This window comes from Onychostoma macrolepis, chromosome 01 (assembly GCF_012432095.1).
Source record: "Onychostoma macrolepis isolate SWU-2019 chromosome 01, ASM1243209v1, whole genome shotgun sequence".
Classification (NCBI taxonomy): domain Eukaryota; kingdom Metazoa; phylum Chordata; class Actinopteri; order Cypriniformes; family Cyprinidae; genus Onychostoma; species Onychostoma macrolepis.
In genome coordinates this window covers 33,238,581-33,260,626 of record NC_081155.1, presented here as the reverse complement: position 1 = coordinate 33,260,626, position 22,046 = coordinate 33,238,581, and the positions used below count along the sequence as shown (strand labels likewise).

The following is a 22,046-nucleotide window of genomic DNA, read 5'->3' as shown; positions in this document are numbered from 1 at the left end:
AGTATTATATCAGCATGAACTTGATCCTTCTCCCCAATTCACAGGACAAGAGTGACACCAGAAGAGAAATATTCATCATTTTGCTTAGCTACAAAATTACATAATTATTTGACACAAATGATTGCACAGTGTTATAACATTTAAAAGGTTTTAGATATTGCACTAAATGTGATTTGTTTTACATTTTTTTTGTAAATAATGAATGACCTCTTGGGTGATATTACTATATCTGATACTAAATTAAATTGTCTAAGCTTTCATTTTTGGTACACAATATTGTCGCTATCCATAATACATTTGCATTTTAAAATGACTATATATAGTGACAATATATTGCTATACCCCTGCATTGTTTTGAATGTTGAACAATTGTATCAACATATGTAGCCTATATATTCTATATCCTGCTATCCAAAAGAGGATGAGAGGTACAGAGAATGGATCAGATAATTTTTATAGAGAAAGACTGCCTAGTTAAATGTTTAGCCATGTCACTACTGATTTTTGAACTAATCAATCATGTTAACAACTTTACAGCACTTATTGTGAATTTCACTCACTAACATTGTAATGGGGATGCTTTGTGAAAACATCTAGGCTAAATGGTTAATTATAGATATAGTAAGACAGAAACTCACCTGTTCCCTACTCATGTTGGTCTGCTGTATTCCCTGAAAAGGTAAACAGGTGTTTCGGGTCTCGAGAGACTAGCATAAATTGACCAACAGCGCCATCTGCTGTTTTTGGATTGCATTTGTGAGAAAATCTGTTTGTACACATGTGAGAAAATCCGTCTGCATCCGCCGCATTTGTGAGAAAATCAAGTCACATTTCATCATAAAAAGGCAAATGAGTCTCACAGTTGTAACACACAATACATATTTGTCCATACATCTGCATTTTCTCTCAGATAGTTTTGTATTTGCAAATCAGTTTGCGTTTGTTTGAAAGTCGAGTTTTTCTTTGCAAAGCAGATTGTGTTTATTTGCAAAACACTGGATTTGTTTGATGATTATTGGCACAAAATTCGCTCCATAGAAAAAAGACTGATATGTGACCCTGGACCACAAAACCAGTCATAAGGGACAATTTTTTGAAATTGTGATTTATACATATTCTGAAAGCTGAATAAATAAGCTTTCCGTTGATATATGGATTGTTATGATAGGACAATATTTGGCCGAGATACAACTATTGAATTATTATTTGAAATATTGAGAAAATCACCTTTAAAGTGGTCCAAATGAAGTTCTTAGCAATGCATTTTACTAATCAAAAATTAAGTTTTGATATTTTTATAGTAGGAAAATTTACAAAATATCTTCATGGAACATAATCTTTACTTAATGTCCTAATGATTTTTGGCATAAAAGAAAAATCAATAATTTTGACCCATACAATGTATTTTTGGGTATTGTTACAAATATACCCCAGCGACTTAAGACCAGGGTCCAGGGTCACACATGTTCTCAGTCTCTTTTTTTTTTTTTTTTTTCAGTTCAGTTTTCATTGTCTTTTGTTTAGTTTTTTTCTTTTGGGGTTTGTTTTGTTTCTTTTAGTTTTCTTGTTTGTTTGTTTGTTTGTTTCTTTTATTTAGTTTTTGGTGTTTTGGTTTGTCAGATAGATCAGATAAGCTGTCATTTAAATGACTTACTTTTGATTTTTCTCCAAGACACCATGTTTATTTTTCTGTGCTTTCTTAATGTAGTTCTCTGCACAGTTGAACGCAATGCAGCACCTGAAGGAGCAGTTGGAGCAGAGGACACGCATGATCGAAGAAAACATTCAGCAACAGCAGGAGGAACTGAGACAGATTCATGAGCAGCTCCAGAGGGTGCAGGGACAGGGCACTCAGGTACGTGTAACTGTGTGAATATTGGTATTGACAACTTTGCTATTATTAAGAAACAAACGCATGTGATTGAAATGGTGTCTTTCAGATGGTACTGCAGCAGTCGGGTGGTGGACTGAGTGTACAGTTGCCGCAAGCTGGAGGAGCACAGACTAACACTTTAGGGGTTGGAGCACAGACTGGAGTCATAGCTATACAGGGCCAAAATGTGACAAGTACAGCACAGAGTGGGACTGTTCCACAGCAACAAGCACTTCCACAGCAACAGGCTCCTCGTTCCCAGGGCTCTTCTGTTACACAGGTGACTTAAGTTATTTTTGCTCTGATAACCAGTAAATATTTGCTCTGACAACCACTTGATTAGTCTTTATTAAATAATGCAATGCCTGATGAAATCTGAACTTTCAGATGTAGTAAAATCAGATCTTTTTAAAATATGTATTATATCTGTACATTACCATTCAAAGGTTTTGAAGCAGTAAATGTTTATGAAAGAAGTCTCTTTTGCTCATCAAGGCTGCTTTTGTTAACTAAATAAAAATACAGTAAAAACAGTAATATCATGAAATATCATATAAATATTTTTATTTATTCCTGTGATGGTAAAGCTGAGATTTCAGCATCATTACTCCAAACTTCAGAGTCACATGATCCTTCAGAAATCATTCTTATGTACTGATTTGGTGCTCAAGAAACTTCTCTCATTACATTTTAAAACAGTTGTGCTGCTTAATATTTTTGTCTAAACTGATGCATTTTTTCATGATTCTTTGATGAATAGAAAGTTCAAAAGAACAACATTTGAAATGTAAAAGTATTTACTGTCACTTTTATATTTTATAATTTCATATTACTTATGATTTGTGACCCTGGACCACAAAATCAGTCATAAGTGTCAATCTTTCAAAATTGAATAAAAAGCTGAATAAAGAAGCTTTCCGTTGATGTGTGGTTTGTTAGATCGGACAATATTTGGCTGAGATACAACTATTTGAAAATCTGGAATCTGAGGGTGCAAAAAAATCAAAATATTGAGAAAATTGCCTTTAAAGTTGTCCAAATGAAGTTCTTAGCTATGCATATTACTAATCAAAAATTTAAGTTTTAATATATTTACGGAAGGAAATTTACAAAATATATTCATGGAACATGATCTGTACTTAATATCCTAATGATTTTTGGCATAAAAGAAAAATGGATAATTTTGACCCATACAATGTATTGTTGGCTATTGCTACAAATATACCCCAGCGACTGTTTTTTTTAAACAACTCTGTTGCAATTAGATATAAGAAAGAGTTTGAGTTAACACTACAGAATTGACTGTAATGACCAGTACCTTTAGCTGTGTATTGCCTGGAAGTAGCTTTTAAAATGGCTTATTAACTGTGACATAATCTTCTGTTCTCCACTTCATATGGTGACATTATCTAAATGGATGACATCATTTTTATCTCTTTCTCTCTCTCTCATTCTTTTTCTCAGCGTGGTCCTGTGTATAATACCATGATGATCAGCCAGCCTGCCAATGCCAGTGTTGTGCAGATACCGAGCAATCTGGCACCAAAAATAAATCAGGGAAATGCAATCAACAGGTACATGTGTTTTTCCTCATATCTCTTTCCCAGGACACCTTCTACAAATATTACCAGTATTATTTAATTAATTATGTAATTATTTCTTTCTTCGTCCTACTCTGTCACTGTCAGGTTTCCTGCCGGGCAGCAGTTGGTCACTAAGATTGTGACGGCTCCAATGGCGTGTGGCGCTGTCATGGTACCCACAACAATGTTTATGGGTCAGGTTGTGACAGCTTATAGCCCGTTTGCACAGCAACAAGGTCAGACACAGACAATAGCACTGCAGCCTCAGTCAACAGTGCCTGCAGAACAGCAAGCTCAAACTACCACATTACAAACAAGTCAACAGCAGGGGGCGACGCAGCAACCATTTTTACAGGTAACAAAGCATGCACATAGTTTCATTTTGAGTCTACTCAGAACTATGATTCAGTGATTGGTATGCATCACCATGTGACATTCTACATAGTCTTCATACTAGTCTAGTTTACAAGCCTTAATGAAGTTGACCAAGAAGTTCTACTGGGTTAAACTGCCAGCTGTCTCAATCTTTTTGATTCTAAAGCCCCCTTTGTCAATATTCAAAGACCCTATCTAACCTCTGGTACTTCTGTTGTAAGAAAAATGAGTAATCTCAAAAATATAATGTTATATAAATTATATAAACATATAATTAAATGGTGTAAATGTTTGTTTTTATTTTAACATGTTATGTAATAATGATTGATATATAATATGATATATGTATGAGATTAATTTAGTTAAAATTTAGTTATATTAACAATCATATTATATAACAATCTTTAACAATAAAATTATACTGATCAAGTGACAGTAAAGATATTAATAATGTTACATTCTATTTCAAATAAATGCTCTATTCATCAAAGAATACTGGGGGGAAAAAACCTTTCAACATTGATAATGTAAAAAACATTATTAATAATTGAGCACCAGTATTAATTTATAGTAATTGAGCACCAAATCAGCATATTAGAATGAGTTTTAAAGGATCATGTGATACTGAAGACTGGAGTAATGGCTGCTGAAAATTCAATTTTTCCATCACAAGAATAAATTAAGTTTTAAAAAATATTGAAATAGAAAATGTCATTTAAAATTTGAATATTTCACAATATTACTGTTATACTTGAGCATAAGAGGCTTCTTTCCAATATTAATAATAATATTAATACTTATTCCAATTATAATAATTGTGTGTGTACTTATTTATGCTACATTGTTTGTTTGTTTGTTTGTTTGTGTGTGTGTGTGTGTGTGTGTGTGTGTGTGCTTGTTTATGCTACACAAGGATAGTAAAACCTGAAATTTTTGACATTGTGGGCACCGGCCTGCGGTCCCCACGAGGGGGGAAAATTATTAAAAATAGTAAATGATGTTTATCTGAAAGTGCAACAATGCAAACCAGTTTTCTGTAAGGGGTAGGTTTAGGGTTAGGGGATAAAAAAATATTGTTTGGTCAGTATAAAAGTAATTGAAGTCTATGGAAAGTCCAAACACGTTACAGAAACAAATGTGTGTTGTATATGCATGTTTTTATTAATTTATTTACTTCTATTTTTAACTTGGCTCTAAATGTTAAAGAAACAAACAAATAATTTTAAAACTTACTGGGGCCCCCTATTTGAGAACCACTGATCCTAATACATTAATGTCCATTTAGATACCCATGTAAAACTTCCATATATTTATTTATTTATTTTTCAGAAGAAAATATCAGTCAACTTTATTTTGAATGAAGTATTTATTTGACTTGTATCTAATTTTCTGCTATGCGTTTGTCAGAGCACACGTCTTCTTCACGGCAACCAGTCCACACAACTGATCCTGCAGGCTTTCCCTATTCAGCAGCAAGGTACATTTACTCCATCACAACAACAACAACAGCAGCAGCAGCAGCAGCAGCAGCAACTGAAACCACAGACTCAAAAACAACAGAAAGGAACCCCTTCTCATAAGACTGACAGCACTAGTGCCCAGTCTCAGTAACACGGATGAACACAGCAGCCAGTCAGATGGAGGAGCCAGCTAACTTAGTCACCTCTAGGAGTTTATTGGTGCTGTATTTTATTTGAAAGCTCTACAATAAAACAGCTCTTCCTGGAAGCACCTTAGAAGATTTTAAGACAAGGAACTCCCTCAACATGGCAGCTGCGTGGAACACAACACCACCAGATGGACGCTGTGGCAACAATACAGAGCGTTTCACCGAACCAACAGGTGGTTGCCAAACTCATTATTTATTTCAACAGCAGAAAGTGTAGGATTGCTAGCGTTTGCATGGTCTTTGCCAAACAGAAACCCTGTTCTCAGTCTTTCACTGTAAACAGCCCAAAGAACTGAGTCTGTACAATCTTGTGTACCACACCATGTAAATACATAACCGTAAAGGAACAAAGCAAGATAATGAATATTTTATATGCTGCATGAAAAGTGTAAAATTTCATTTGTAATTCCAGTTTTATGATTTCCATTTTTAAGTATTATTTTAATTGGAATGTTTTTATATTTTGCATATAGTGATGCTTTCTACTTTTAACCCTTCCCTGACAATGGTCTCTTCACATATAGTTAGTTTTTTGTTTGTTTGTTTGTTTGTTTGTTTTGGAAATTATTATACCCCATTGTCTCTGACATACAAAAAATGTCCAGTTTACATTTAGTTCTAATTATCACATGCATTTGATGCGGAAGAATCAAAGTTGATGGTTTTAAATGCCAAAATTTTGCTGCTTTGTTAAAAAAAAAAAAAAAAAATATATATACTTGTTCAACATTGATTTGCTTTTTAGCCGAGTCATAGTAGTCCACTAAAAAGTTTTTGTGCACCTTTTCCCCTTACTTGTAGCACTTATTGTGTTCATACACACTAAAATAGTCCATCCTTGTATTAATTGTGACCTAATGGTCTGAGTTACTTTGTGTATGCATGAACAGTACATGTATTTCTCAAATGAGAATGACAAGCCATGAATAAGCTTTCAAATCCTCATTGATTTTTGCTTTGTTCTCCCTCAAGATTTTGGGAGCTATGCAAGAAGCCACATCCAGGGCACAGCATTTCAATACTGAGGACGGTCCAGAGTACTGTGGACCTTTTAGATCCCATTTTCAGGAAAAGAGTGATTATATTGTCCTCTTCCTATTTTGTTCCAAAGTTGTAATACAAACCGAAGCAGGGTTACTGTGCAGCTGTAGAGTCTTAAAAGTTAAAGTGATCTTCCTTTTAACTGTTTGTGTGTGAATGTATGTGTGTGTGAGACAGAGAATTTAAAGTGCTAGACATTATATCAATAATTGTTTGTGACACTTCCAGTATCGCTGTTTTGGTTGCTACTGTGTGTATTAACCCCAGCGATGACCAATCAGTTCTTGCGTTGCAGTAACTCGGCATCCTAGATGTTTCCCCATTGGCTTGTTGGCTATATACCTCAGAAATGGTTTTATATACGAAGTATTCAAAGCGATTTTATTTTCATATGGCAAAAGACTTCTTTGTTAACAGAATTGCTGTGTATAGACCGGTAGCACTGTTAAAGGTATATGGAAACTGAATAGATTTTGACATTGTTGACTTTTGGAATTCCAAAAGTGGACATGCCCCTTAAAGTAGATGCCCAACTTCCCTTATCTGTCCAATTTTTTTTTTTTTTAATTGTGTTGTGTTGTGCGTTTTATAAGATTTTATTGTGCACTAAAACCCTTAGTTGTGTTAGCGGTTACTGTTGGAACCAATGTTTCTCATATTTTGTACAATCAAAAATGACGTAAAATTTACGCCCCTAAAAAAGTTACTGACAGGTTGAAGAGAGAACTGATATGGACTTTTGGATGTCCCTGAACATTTCAACCTTCTGTATCCTTCTTTTTTTTTTATGTATTTATTTTTTGTATGCAACCAAAAGATTGTGCACTTTTGAATATGATGGTTATTTGGTTGTAGCCCCATTTGAAGTTTGATTAGTGTTTGGCCTGATGAATATCAGTGAGTTGAGTGAATAATGATAAAATCAATCATCAAACAAGTTAAATAAGTCCTAAGGTGTTTAACCCTAAAACTTGTTCATTTTGTACATTCTGAATTGCTGTGCACTTCAGTACAAAACTGTTACCCCAAATAATTGCCTGCAGATCATATTACCTTCAGTGTGAATTTGTAGGAACTGTCCTTTGTCAGTTTACCAAAAACTGTTCATTTTTCCTCCACAATACTCAATCTTGAAATAAAGCAAACAATCTTATTCACATTCTCTACTAAATTGTCTGCTTCAAGATTTGCTTTTTATTTTATTTTTAGGGTGGCATATATTCCTAATTACAGTACCAAATGGAACTGCCAAAATAATGACTCTTTAGCAAACATTTCTGAACACTCCCATTTGCATATCATTTGCCAGACAAACAGATAGCTCACGCCATTGGTTGAGCTAGTTCAGATGGTCAAACACTGTATTTTAATGTAAAATATATGCATAACTTTTAAGGAATTGCGCAAATTATTTTTGTAATTTCGAAAATACACCATTTATACAATACATCCTTTACAACTTTTCATTTATTTTCATTTATTCTGTATAAAAACATATTTACTACTGGCCGTTTTTTCCCTGACATAACACACTAAAAGTTGAAAAAATAGCTGACACTTCAGATATTTACAGAGTCAAATCTCATAGCAGTTATTTGTCACAGTCAACATTCAAAAACATTTCATTCGTTTAGAGACCAACATTCCATCCTTCGAACATGGTATAGTCAGCTGGATTCATTTTGGAATAACTTTGCATAAACTTATCTGGAATAATTAGCTTGTTAATTCACAACAAGCAGATGTCTGATATGTTTATCATCTTTTAAGCATACTTCAAGAACGGAAACTTGTGTTTTACTCCAGGTAATGTAGCCAAGTTAGCCACTTTTGAAGAATGGAACCTAGTCAGTTATTACAAGAAACAATGTACAGTCCAAATATGATTATCTCAGTTTTACACAGCAACAAACAACTTTTTATTTATATATACATTCTTATATCAGCTCAAAATTTCAATTCCAAACTCAAACAAAAATTGCCAAAAAAACTAAATGTAAACACACATCCTAGGTTGTTAATAAATATGACCGTTATACCAGTAAGTACAACTTGAAGCTGAGATGGGGATCTCATAGATACACTAATGCAATATAACACTCACTTGAGAGTAATCACATGCTGAAAATGGTACAAATGCATGAACGACAACCTCCATTCGTTGGCATTAAGTGCTTCAGATAGTGACACCTTAAACAGGAATCACCTTGGGTTCAGTATCTTTACCAGTGACCTACCTTACTGTTCAGTCAAGACGTACTTGCAGTTGCACACCCAGTCAAAGACAAAACAATACATGACACAACATCATCACAGGTCACTACACAATGATGTCATCAGTAGAGCTGGTCATTTATCTGATGAGGTAACATTAGGTTCTGTATCTAAATACTTGCCTGGTCACGGTAGCTGCTCATGCACTCAAAATACTATGTAGATCAATACCATAAAATGGACCCCAGCTGCATTTAGAAAAATACATTAACAGTTACATGGCTGGACATGCTGTGTCTTGAGTAATTTGAAATATAATGGAAGACAAGGCTAATGGAGTTGCATTGAGCCAAACAGAGAGCAGGAGATGCCCTTAAATGCAACAATTACAGTTAGAACTTAAATGGAGGATAAGGCTTTTAGGTCAAACCTATTGAGAAAATGAGGCAAAACAAGGAACGAGATGTCATTTATATGCTCTGATGCTCCAGAAAAACATCATTTGTTGCCTGCAGCAGGGGTTGAGTTGAGGCTGTCGAGCTGCCCACAGAACTCAGCCTTTGTGCCCTCTGCAGGCCTGGAGGAACAAACGCCTCACAGCTGCCACTACTGCTGAGATTCAAGTAATCCTGCAAGACACAATTGTAAATCTGCAGTAACCGAAGAAACTGGTTCAGTGCACACAATTTTTGAGCTATGCTGAGTCAAAACGTACATGTTTGGTGGCTTCCGTCAGCAGGAGTTCAGTCCGTTCCACCAGTTTCTTGAAGGTTGGTCTCTTCAGAGGGTCAGCACTCCAACACCATCGCATTACCTCATAACTGAAAACACGTACACAAATGCCTTGACATCATGCGCATCAGACACAGATATACCCTACAAAAGTTAGAGGTCAGTCAGTTTTTTAAAATCAATTAATACTTCATAATTCAGCGAGGACACATTAAATCATTTTAATTGTTACAAAAGTAATTTATATTGTTACAAAAACGTTCTTTTTCAAAAAAAATGGTGGTCTTTCAAGAACCTTTCAAAAATGTACCACGGTTTCCATAAAATATTAAGCAGCACAACTGATAATGTTACTTGAGCACCAAATCACTGTATTAGAATGATTTCTGAAGGATCATGTGACCCTGAAGACTGGAGTAATGGCTGCTGAAAATTCAGCTTTGTCTGTTTATGCCACATTATAAAAAAAATCTAAAAGGCAATTGTTTATAACTCACAATTCTGAACTTTTTTTCTGTGAATTCTGGGTTTACATATATTTGTTTTCTTTTGCAACAGAATACATTTTTTTTTCTGCAATTGCAAGTTTATATTAAGAAAAAAAATCACAATTGCGAGAATTTCTTACCAACCCCTAACTTTTGAATGATAGTGTGCATGCCATAAATATAAAACACTGAACTGTTTATAGACAGGTAAAATTCTCTTACACTTCACTTGGGGCAAACTCAGGCTCACTCATTCTGTATCCATCTTGTATCATCTTATAGAATGTGGATCCAACTGGAATACCCGGATATGGCGTGTTACCTGCAGGCAGATTTTCACCTCATAAGACCTTCATAATGAGTCACTTACAGGCACTGTATTCTGGGTAGGTGTGATATTTAATAGGTCTGATACCAGCTCATACAGACCCAGAGAGAAGATCTCCCACAATAAGATGCCATAGGACCAGACATCACTCTCAAAAGTGTACACGCAAGCAAACAGGCTCTCTGGGGACATCCATTTCACCGGTAAACGTGCCTAGACAGAAAACACAACATTCATGATACTAAACAATGCATTAACATGCTTTTTGGTTAATACTGTATCAAGCAATATCACATTCACAAACCTAAAGGGATAGTTCACTCAAAAACGTAGAATTCTGTTTGAGTTTGTCGATATATTAATTGATATATATATATATATATATATATATATATATATTTTTTTTTTTTTTTTTTTTTTTTGACTCCACTGACTTTTATTATATGAACAAAAACAACTGAAACATTCTTCAAAATATCTTCTTTTGTGTTCCACAGAAGAAAAAAAGTCATACAGATAAGGGTGAGTAAATGATGATAGAACTATTCCTTTAAATTATGAACTATTCCTTTAAAGGGGTCATCGGATGCGACAAGTTGTTTGGACTGAAATGTGTGTTGGCAGTGTGTGTACACAACACCCTATAATGATAAAGATCCACCCAGTGTTTTTTTTAATCTTGTTAAATCATTTCCCCTTTCTCATATCAAGCCATTCTCAGATGCCTGTCTGTGTGACGTCACACAAGTTAATGCCCCTCCCACGATTGTTGATTGACACTAGCGTTTTACCTTAGATCCACCCTGAGTGAGTTGTCATCAGTCCGCCATTGTTTCGACACCAGAGCAGATGTAGACAAGAATGACTCCTAAGCGACTGAGGTGTTTTGTTGTTGGATGTAATAATAAACATAGTAGTCGTCATTTACTCCTGACATCTGAGCCTCTGAAGACACAGTGGATTACTTTTGTTTTTGAAGGGAATGCATCCCTGATCTACCTAAATGCGTTTATGTTTGCGTGAATCATTCGTGATCCAGCATCACCTACAGAAGAAGTGAGTATAAGGTTATTTTATTAATCTTTGCAAATCGCCTTTCCTAATAACGTGCTGGCAAGTTCCACGGCTAAAGTAAACAGTATCATGAGAACGGCTCATCACCTCACGGAAAAGAGGGGTGGGGTGAGCAAAGCTCATTAGCATTTAAAGAAACATGGACTAAAACGGCTTGCTGAAAACAGAGATGATTTTGACAGGGTAAAAAGGGTGTTTTTTACACTACCATTGAGAAATTTTAACCAAAGTATGTTATAGACTTTTCATTAAGACCCTAAAGAATCATATCAACTTGTGGAAAATGGGCATCCGATGACCCCTTTAAATTAATGGCTCATATACTGTATAAAATCTAAAAATGCTGAATATGTTGAATAGAAATATAGAGGTGTGAGTGTGGTAAATGATATATAGCACTTCCTCACATTTCCTCTCAGGACGTAGCTGGAATCTCTTGTGATGTCACGTGCCAAACCGAAATCACATATCTTTGCTACCCGACCCTGAGTCAGTAATACATTCCTGGCAGCCAGGTCTCTGTGAATACACTTAAAATACATAGCAATACAGATAAAAGCAATTTGTTAGTCAAAAAACATATTGTGGAGTGCATATTCACTACTGAGACAAAAATTCAGTATGAGAATCAAGAAAGGATAACATTTCAAGGTTTGCATGTTCAACTTGCTCTGAAACTTGAGAGGTGAATAAACCTAATACACACTTACATTTTTGGATGTGAGGAAGTCCATGCCTTTAGCCACTTGATATGAGAAGCTGAGTAAATCCTCAGTATCCAAAGAGAGATCATCTTTATCATCGCACCATTCTGAGAGGGTTGATACAGAATGAAAAGTGTACAATAACGGATGTTGGTGGTAAAAGTGGTTGTATTTTGCTTGTATTCTTTTGAGATGCACCTACCTGTCTGAGTCGATCTCTTCTGATACGACCTCATGGGCATGTATCCATTATCAGTGCCTTCTCTGTGTTTGTACATGCATATAATAGATGGTGTATAACATTACAAAAACCCAACAATCGACATCTATACATCTGCACCATATTTTTCACACACATATTTTACCTTGAAGGCTGTGTTTGGCTGAGCAGATTTTTGTAATATCCATCACCTGTTTTTGAACTGAAAAATGCATCCCGCTTTCTTCTTAGGAAGTTCAATAGATCGCCATAGCAACAGTATTCTGTGATCACCAGAGTGGGGCCTGTTGGAAAATGTCACTTTAATAATCTTCCAAACATTTTGGGAGTAATTCTCCCAAAAAATGAAATTTGTGTCAAAATATTTCACCCTTGTGTCATCTTAACCATGCGTGACACGAAGGAAAAGGCACATGCAATATACAGTATCTTATAATAAACTCATAAATATCTTTAATCTGTCACCACTATTAATCACATACCTCCTACTGTACAGGCACCAAGCAAGTTGACAATGTTTATATGATTGCCAATGTAGCTCAGAACCTTTAACTCTGACATTAGAGCCTCTTTCTCAGTGGAGTGAGCACTCGCTTTGGGAAAAATTCAGAGACACACAAGTTCATTTGTTAGATTAAACAACAATAAACCCAGTTTTCTGTATTTTAACAACCAGTGATTAGAGTCTATACAAACATGCTTTATACATGTTACGTCATACATGCAGGCATATATAAATACTTACGTTTTAGCATTTTTACAGCAACAGTGGTGACTGTGTCAGCTGAGCAAAGTCCATATGCTGTAGCTGCCACCACTTTACCAAACGCTCCAGAGCCGAGGATTTTACCTTCATCATGACAAACAACAAACTTTTAGCTTTTATTTAGCATTATTATTTTGAATTTCACACCATTTAAATAAGCAATCTACTAGATGGTCATTGTAGTTATATAGTATTATGGGATTTTTAATTATAGTACATACATTACCATTACAAAGTTAGATTTTTTTTTTTTTTTTTTTTAAATCTTTCAAGTATCTTATGCTCACCGAGACTGCATTTATTTGATCAGAAATACAGTAAAACAGTAATATCATGAAATATTATTACAATTTAAAATAACTGTTTTCTATTTTAATGTTTTACGCTGATTTGCTACTCAAAAACGTATCATTATTATCAATGTTGAAAACAGTAGTGCTGTTTAATATTTTTGAGGAAATGAGAAACTGAATCAATTTTTTTCAGGATTCTTCGATGAATAGAAAGTTTTTTTTTAAAAAAAGGATTTATTTTAAATAGAAATCTTTTGATTTTGTCAATTTTGATCAATTTAATGCATCCTTGCTGAATAAAAGTATTAATTTCTTTAAAAAAAAATCTTGCGGATCCCAAAGGTTTGAACGGTAGTGTATGTACTATATATGTATTAAATGAAGTAAATATGCTGTGGAATTATGAATTACTCAGATTACATAATGATGTTTAAATTTTGTCTATGCCTTTACCAAAACGCAGTCTCTCCCGTGGAAACTCCCATTTGGGGTCATAAGGCAGCTGTGTTGGGTCTATGTAGGTATAATTGTTGCCATCAAAACTTTCGATCACCTTCCAATGGATCTCATATTTGGGTTTCTATGGCAGAAAATACAAATTAAAGAAATAAAGATAGAATTTATTACTAACAATTTTATGTTACATCGTAGTGTCTAGTGTGAGTGTTGTGACTCAGTACCTGCATGTATTTGTAGAGCAGAACCACCAGAAAGAAGCTGAGCAGAACAGAAGTAGACACGACACCAGACAACAGAGGTGTGAAGAGTTTATGGGTCACTGTTCTCTCTAGGGTGAGAAACACATACCCATACATCTATCAACATACACACACTCAAAATATATAAACACCACATCTGTATTTAAAATAGTTGTATTAATACTTCTTCATTCACTGTGCCATATTAATAAGGCTAGAGTTGTATGTGAGTGTTTTAAATCTGTTGTTCAGAGGATTTTAAGATCTTAGCATCAGTATCAAAACCTAATGTGCACATGCTGCACAAAATAATAATCCCTTGTATCTGTAAACAAGCTCAGTGTGTGTCTGAGAACATTCGGGGATTATCTGTTACCAGGTCTCTCTGTGTGTGTGTGTGTGTGTGTGTGTGTGTGTGTGTGTGTGAGAACAGGTTTGTGTCTATCTACTGCTCTCAATAACACTGTAAGGCATGAATGGCCAACCTCAACAGAACAAAAATGTTGTTTTGGTATATCTGGGGAAATTAGCTAATAATGAACTATGAGCTAGTTAAATTAAGTTAAGCTAAATTAAATCTGACAAAATCTCAATTGACTGTACAATTTATTTTGCTGTACAGTTTTTAAAAGACGTATCATATGCTCAAGCCTGAATTTATCTGCCTAAATACATTAAAAACCGTAATAATGTGCATTATTACAGCAGCAATTACTCCAGTCTTCAGTGTCACATGACCCTTTATAAATCACTGTAAAATGCTGATTGGTGCTCAAGAAATATTTTTGTTGTTACTATTAATGAAAACAGTTGTGTCATATTTTGTGGAAATTGTGAAATAAATAAATAAAGTTCAAATATATTAATACAATTATTTCTTTCTGTCTTTTTTTGCGGTCAAACAAGAGTGTGACAAAACTACATTTCCCATCATTCTCTCTGTCACAAAAAAACACCAAGATAAAGCATCTATTACAGACCTAATGCACATTCTTTGCTTTTCATTTTGTTGCATTAGTGCGAAAAAAGCTTCCTGTCTTATCACTAAGTGAAAAAGGGAAAGTAAACATGAAATTGCATCCATTTTGTCCTACTAAAATCACTTGAAACACATCACATAGTAATTATGACTTTTGAACTTGTAAACAGCAGCTTCCCAAAGGAGCGGAAAGCAGCATTAGAGTTTGGGTAAAATCTGTAGAAATCTTCTTCTTTCTGGGCCTGAGAATGAACTACTACACTGTAAGAAACAAAAGTTGAGCCAACTTAAAATTTTAAGGCAACCAGCTTCAGCAGTTTTTGAGTTTTCTCAACTTGTCGTTTTAAGTTTATACAACAATATTTAAGAATCTCCCACAAAAATAAGTTGAGCAAACTCAAAAATCTGCTGAAGCTGGTAAAAAATGTTTTTTTAAGTTCGCTCAACTTTTTCTTTTTTTTTTTACAGTGTATGCTACAACAGGACTGTAACCACCAAAGACACTGAGGGGAACAAGTGTTACTGACAAGTTAGTTACTGTTTACTAAATTAGAGCTTGAATTCCAGCATGAAGCATCAATTTTTAACACTAAAAGAGCGTGAGGTAAGATGGAAGTAACAAAACATTTAATATTTAATTACTGTTTTAGGATAGAAATGTTAAACAACCGACAGTAACATCCAGTGATGCAAACTGCTCAACGTTGCCATTTTGAATGGAAAATACAGTGTCATTAGCTTCATAGAAACAATAATTTGGGTCTAATGTTTTCATTTAGCTAGCAAGGTAAACATGAGTGTGTTTGTGTTCTCACCACTGATGGAAAAGAGGGTGTAGGCCTGCTCTCCCTGGGTTGTTGCCACACACTCAAGTGTGTGAAATTTGCCTTTGCTGACATTAAGTCGACTATCCACCTCGCTTCGTCCAAATTCTGCCCCTGACACTTTGACCACGGCAAACTCCTCATCTGCCTGTGTCGCATTCAACAGGTGGGAGCACCTGTCAGAGGTTATAAATGCTATTTCGTGCCAAAATAATATGACAAACAACTATTATGTTCGTTTTTTACCACATTTAATAACCTAAGAAACACTATTATATTCCATATGGCTTACTGCAGTCTCGTGACTGCATGACTATGCAATAGTTTATTTACTCTGGTACTTACATAACATAAGTCAGAGATGTGCACTATTGTACGGTTGTTGAATGTGTGTGGCTTATATTAGCCTGTGAGTCATACCGTGTATGTGGCGGCTCGCAGTAATACCAAGATATTTTTGGGACAGGATATCCTGAAGCAACACACCGCACCTGTCCATCAACCGGACCCTCCTGGGAAACTATCACTGGTTTACCTAAATGAGAGATTTACTGTATTTATATAAAGACCGTACCAAAAAAAAGTTTATTTAAGGTAAGTTAAGTGCAGTCAATTTTCATATCGTCAACTCACATATAACATGGACAGTGAATGACTGGTTGATAGATGCATATATGTGATTGGTTGAGAATGTGTAGATCCCGCCCTCTGATCCATGAACTCGAACCAGCCTTAGTTCACTGATGTACCTGCAACATCCAGACAAACAATACTCAATGTCTGTGTAAGCTTCACATAGAAATGTTAGAAAACACATAATGAACATGCATAGCTGACAACTGGACATTTTTAACATTGTGGTTTTATGTTTGTAATGATTTTTGGCATAAAAGAAAAATCAATAATTTTGACCCATACAATGTATTTTTGGCTGTTGCTGCAAATATACCCCAGCGACTAAAGACTGATTTTGTGGTCCAGGGACACATATTTTAATTAAATATTTAAATATTTTAATTAATATTAATTTAAAAATAAATTTAAAAAAAAAACATTCATTTTGATACATTTATTTATTAATTATTTCAATGTCAAATAATAGTAAAATTTCTGCATTTGACTTAAAACGGTTAAAAATAGCAATAATAATAAACCACAACATAATTATATTGACCAGATATATGTATGGACAAAATCTTTGCTGTCTAGCCAAATTATCAAAATATAAAAGAAAACAAAAATAGCACTGTTTTCTGTGAAGAAACATAAAAATACATGTCATGTCAGCTGCTCATATGCTGCTTTTGGATTCAAATTTACTAGCTTTAAAGAAACAATGTCATCTGAGGCTCAGCAATGAGATAATACCAAAGTTTTGTATATAAAAACAATGGTGGAGTTACCACAGAATTTACTGTTTCTGTGTGTTTACCTGTACTGCTGGTTGTGCAGTGTAATGACATGTTCAGATGTGTTTTTGAGCTGTTGGTTGTTATAGATCCAGTAGACTTCGTTGGGACTGGGGTATGAAGTCATCTCCACACTGAGGGTTAGGCTTTCTCCCTCTCTCACCTCCATCACCCTGTCCTCTCCCTCCGTAAGGTTAATGAAACCATGCTCTGCCACACATACACACATGCAGATTTCCTGTTGTTCAGCCTAAGAATCTTTTGCTAAAAATTAAATTTAACAATGTATGGTAAAATCCACGCATGAAAGGAGGGACTTGCATTTCAACAGTCGCCATATTAAGTGCTGCACTTTATCCCATTCATTTTCCTACAAGTGGCCCAACTGGCTCTTGCTCTCTTTGGTTGAATTCAATAATGTTTGAAAATGTTTGATCCACATTTCTTACCGTAAACCTCCAGATTGACAGTTGCCATGGAGACACCTTTCTCATTCCTCGCAATACAGCGATAGACTCCTGAGTCATTCATCGTCACAGATTTGATGTGCAGTCCTACTGAGCGTTGATATTCTCGAGAACCAGGCAGGATGTTTGATTTTGGGCTTTTCTCTGCTTTCTAAATCATGATTGACAATAACAGTCCAGGTTAGGTCCTGTATTTACAGAAAGTAATCTGAGATTATGCGACAAGTGTGTGGATCTAACCGTTTCAAAAGGGATACTCCAGCTCAGGCTAATATCATGGTTGATGTTGATGGTGCTACAGTTGAGCACAAACTCCTGACCCTGAATCAGAATCACATTTTCGATTCTGGATAGACTGATGGATGGCACCGTCTCCGGTACTGTATTGCAAACAGCATACAAGCACATTAAAGCATAGGCAAACAATTATTAATTTATATACTATATATATGTATATAAACCATAACATCATAATGATATACTACTCATCAAAAGTTTCTTATGTTTTTGAAAGAAGTCTTTTATGCTCACCATGGTTGCATTTATTTGATTTTTTTAAAAAGTGAAATATTATTACATTTTAAAAGAACGGTTTTCTATTTCAATATATTTTAAAATGTAATTTATTTCTGTGATGTTAAAGCTGAATTTTCAGCAGCCATTACTCTGGTCTTCAGTGTCACATGATCCTTCAGAAATCATTCTAATATTCTGATTTGATGCTTAATTATTATTTTGTAATAATGGTTCTTATTATTATCAATGCAGTTTTTGCTTCTTAGTATTTTTTTTTTTTTTTTTGTGAAAACTGGGATAATTTTTCAGGATTCTTTGATAAATAAAAAGTACAGTGAACAGCATTTATCTGAAATAGCATCTTTGTAACGTTATAAATGTCTTTATTGTTAGTATTGATCAATTCAATGCATATTTGCTGAATAATATATTATTGAAGAATGTGGGTAACCAAATAATTGCCCATTTACTTCCATACAATTTTTTTCCCTACTATGGAAGTCAATGGGTACCGGCAACTGTTTGGTAACCCACATTTTTCAAAATACCTTCTTTTGTGTTCAACAGAATAAAAAAAAAAACTTACACAGATTTGGAACAACTTTAGGGTGAGTTGTTCCACAAAATGTTGACAGAAATGTCATTTTTGGGTGGACAATACCTTTTAACAACTGTTTTTACACACCTGGCCGCACACCCAAGTTATACGGGCTTGATTTCACAGGTTTTTCATCCATCTCTCCTGCACAAATGTAGCAACCCTCAAAAGCTCTGGAGACATTTTTGATGGTGATCCCTCTCTGAGGGTGTGCACTGTAGGTGAGGCCAGCTGGTAGACCAGAGCCACCACAGGTCAGAAGGGACAGATGATTGACAGCTGGATCTGTTACTAAACAAGGAAGAGTACCATCCTCTCCTTCCCTCACCAAAAGGCCATCCACCATGGAGCGCACAAAAGGATTCTCCAAATCTGCCAGAAAAAGTGAATGGGGAGACATTTTAGGCAGAAAGAAATATAGAGAGAGATGAGAAAGGGGAACAAAAGACATGCAAATCAAAGGAGAATAGGAAAGGAAAGAAAAAAAAATGTGAGTGCAAGACGAGATGTTACATTAAACGCTGGAAGGATTTTTGTATAAGGAAATAGAAAGTAAATGAGTGTGTGCAAAAGGTTTATCACACAATTTGACTGGTCAAACACCTATGCCATTCAATGACAGTTAACAATAGTACAAATAAAAGAAAATAAACCAGATCTACACTAAGGTGTGGTTTGAGTACACAGCTTAAGGACATGCATTTGTGCTTTAACAAAAAACCTATTCAGGTTTTAATACTCCTTCAGGACTGAAGTGTGGGAACTGAGACCAAAGGATAAACAAATCCTTCGAATCAAAAAACTAAAAATTGTGTAAACATGCACAATCAAACCCACCTTTCACATAGATGTAGATGGAGCTCTTCTCCTCCGTTTGTGTGTTTTCACAGGTGTAACGGCCCATATGCTGTACCTGTGTAGAGGTGAGGAGGATGATACTAGCTCCATCTTCCTCTAGCCCTCCCTCAATTTTCCGACCTTTTTCCCGCATCCATCGCACCTTGCTCGCCTCTGCATTATCATGACAACTGAGTTGCAGTTGTCCACCTTTTGGTATCACCAGATGAGTGACATTGGGAGTGATAACAGGTTCAAACCACCCTGGAATACAAACACACACAAATCAGTTCACTGTGCATACAGAATCAAGGCTAATCAATGGCAGCATCCAGCAATCAGTTAATACATCACTTTGTTGAGAGTCAGCAACACTTGAAAGGTGGAAAGTTCTTTAGACTTGACTGTGATGGCTCTTTAAAAGCTTGTAACCTGCAGCTGATGTTATCAAAGTAATACTCTGCTCTGAAGATTTTAATTATGACAAGAAAAATAAAAAAACTCCTGGATCCCATATAGTAGGCTATGTAAACAACAAGAACAAAATAAATAAATAAATAAAATGTATGGATCATAATTAAAAATAAATAAATAAATAAATAAATAAATAAAAAAAAAAAAAAATATATATATATATATATATATATATATTAACAAATATTTTTCATGTAAATTAAGTACATTAACTTTTACTGTTCAAACATTCTCATTCACTATTTTACCTATTATTCACATATAGCGTTCAAAACATAGGATTGTATGCAAAAAAATAAATAAATAAATAAAAATAATTAATTCTATTAATTTCATTTATGAGAGGTGGAATGTGACCTTCACATATTTTACAGATCCCTTTTTATGATTTTCAACAATTAGCGCTACCTTCTCCCATTAACCTCACCATGACTAATCAGTTACATCACCATGATTTATTGTCCAGATGAATCAAACGTTACGAAGCAAGTGAATCAAGTGAAGTAAGGGTTTGTACGGGGTGCATTAGTGACTAAGACAGGCAATTCTTCAGGATAGCCGAAATCTGGATCTCATTTGCCTAACGGTCCCGAGCTTTCCCGCTAGATTAGAACGTTCAATCATTCGCGTAACAGATGCACGTCTTGTACTGGCGCGACTATGACAACACCAGCAGAATAAAGAGCGTAGAATTGATCAAAGCAACACTCATACCATTCACGGCATTTTAAGGATTTGAGGTATAATTGTTTCAGGGATGTGTTTTGAGTAATACTTTAAGTTCCCTTGACTGTGTTTGTTTACAAAGTGTCCTGACAATTTCTGTTAATGTTGGCAGTGTTGGGGTTATTGGGTTGTTATGCTTCAGCCCGAGAAAAATTAGGCTACTGAAGTAGGGGCTTGAGTTGTAATAGCCTACCATTAGTTAGAAAATATACTGAAATAAATAAATAAACTAACACGTTCACATTTATGTTTTTTTAGTTGTGAAAATAGTTCCTGTTTCCCGCGTTTATTATTTTGAATGAAAATTGTTCAAATTAGGTTGATAGAATAATAATTATTTAGAACTTTTGTAAACTTGAAACAGCTGAAAATAAATACGCTAAATTACAGACGTTGAAATAACTCGCGATACACGTGAATCTTCTTCTCGGACTCATCTGTTGCTTGCAGCTCAGTTACTATCAGATAATCTCGAGCAGGTAACAACAAACCGACCGTTGGGTAAGAACAGTTTGTGACACGGCCTGTAGCCTAACTGTTATTATGAATGTGGTCATTATGTTGACAGTAGTTTTATTAGATAACTGACGGCTCGTTCTGCGCTGGATTTATTTAAAACGACTCTAATTACACGCTGATTAATTATTGACATTGTGCACAACACATGAGATTCGCGAGGTGCGTGAGTTAACTCCCCTAATAACTCAAATGAATCAATAGCTGTCTAGCTCAGTAAATTTATAGATAGACATAATAAATCGATTATTAAATTGACAGCGAGCAACTATAACTAGGTCCATCTGTACACTAGAGAGTACAGATGGACAAAAATCTAACTCTTAACGGTCATCGTCTGCATCTGTCGTCTAAACAATTGAATAATTCTCGGGATATTAGCCTAATCATCCACACATAATTAGACTACACATATGGATTACGTTGCCAACATAATTAGGAAAAATACAACAAAGGCCTATTTGAGAAAAATAAAAAATAATTAAAAAAAATTCTATCTGAACAGTTTAAAATATTGTACTTACCTCCAGGTAAGGTGAATAAAAGTAGAACTGTGCATAAAAACCAAACGTGACCCATTCCGTCAGTTTGTGAGTGCTCGTGTGTCCGTACATTAGTACGACTCATCCACAACTGACTGCG

General features: G+C 35.0%; 2 protein-coding genes across 9 annotated transcripts in view; one reads left to right on the top strand and one right to left on the bottom strand.

The window, feature by feature from the left end:
- clockb (clock circadian regulator b) overlaps nucleotides 1-7,694 on the top strand; it is a 20,091-nt gene extending 12,397 nt beyond the window's left edge. For 6 of the 8 annotated variants that reach the window (XM_058764706.1, XM_058764379.1, XM_058764592.1 and 3 more), the window contains 5 exons: nucleotides 1,709-1,855; nucleotides 1,941-2,153; nucleotides 3,338-3,447; nucleotides 3,562-3,811; nucleotides 5,239-7,694. In XM_058764706.1, the coding sequence (XP_058620689.1) occupies nucleotides 1,709-1,855; nucleotides 1,941-2,153; nucleotides 3,338-3,447; nucleotides 3,562-3,811; nucleotides 5,239-5,442 (924 nt within the window). In that variant the 3' untranslated portion in view covers nucleotides 5,443-7,694. The remainder of the gene's footprint in view (nucleotides 1-1,708; nucleotides 1,856-1,940; nucleotides 2,154-3,337; nucleotides 3,448-3,561; nucleotides 3,812-5,238) is intronic. The other 2 variants (XR_009268931.1, XM_058764491.1) reach the window with 2 other exon arrangements.
- On the bottom strand, nucleotides 6,195-22,046 carry kitb (KIT proto-oncogene, receptor tyrosine kinase b). Its single transcript, XM_058764174.1, has 21 exons — nucleotides 21,929-22,046; nucleotides 19,689-19,952; nucleotides 18,939-19,223; nucleotides 17,978-18,117; nucleotides 17,720-17,888; nucleotides 17,294-17,480; nucleotides 16,495-16,610; nucleotides 16,282-16,396; nucleotides 15,853-16,037; nucleotides 14,041-14,147; nucleotides 13,814-13,940; nucleotides 13,047-13,151; nucleotides 12,784-12,894; nucleotides 12,447-12,585; nucleotides 12,284-12,345; nucleotides 12,088-12,188; nucleotides 11,785-11,907; nucleotides 10,405-10,516; nucleotides 10,198-10,297; nucleotides 9,471-9,576; nucleotides 6,195-9,384 (listed from the first exon to the last, which is right to left on the bottom strand). The coding sequence occupies exons 1-21, from the start codon at nucleotides 22,029-22,031 to the stop codon at nucleotides 9,226-9,228; spliced, it is 2,916 nt and encodes a 971-aa protein (XP_058620157.1). The 5' UTR covers nucleotides 22,032-22,046; the 3' UTR covers nucleotides 6,195-9,225.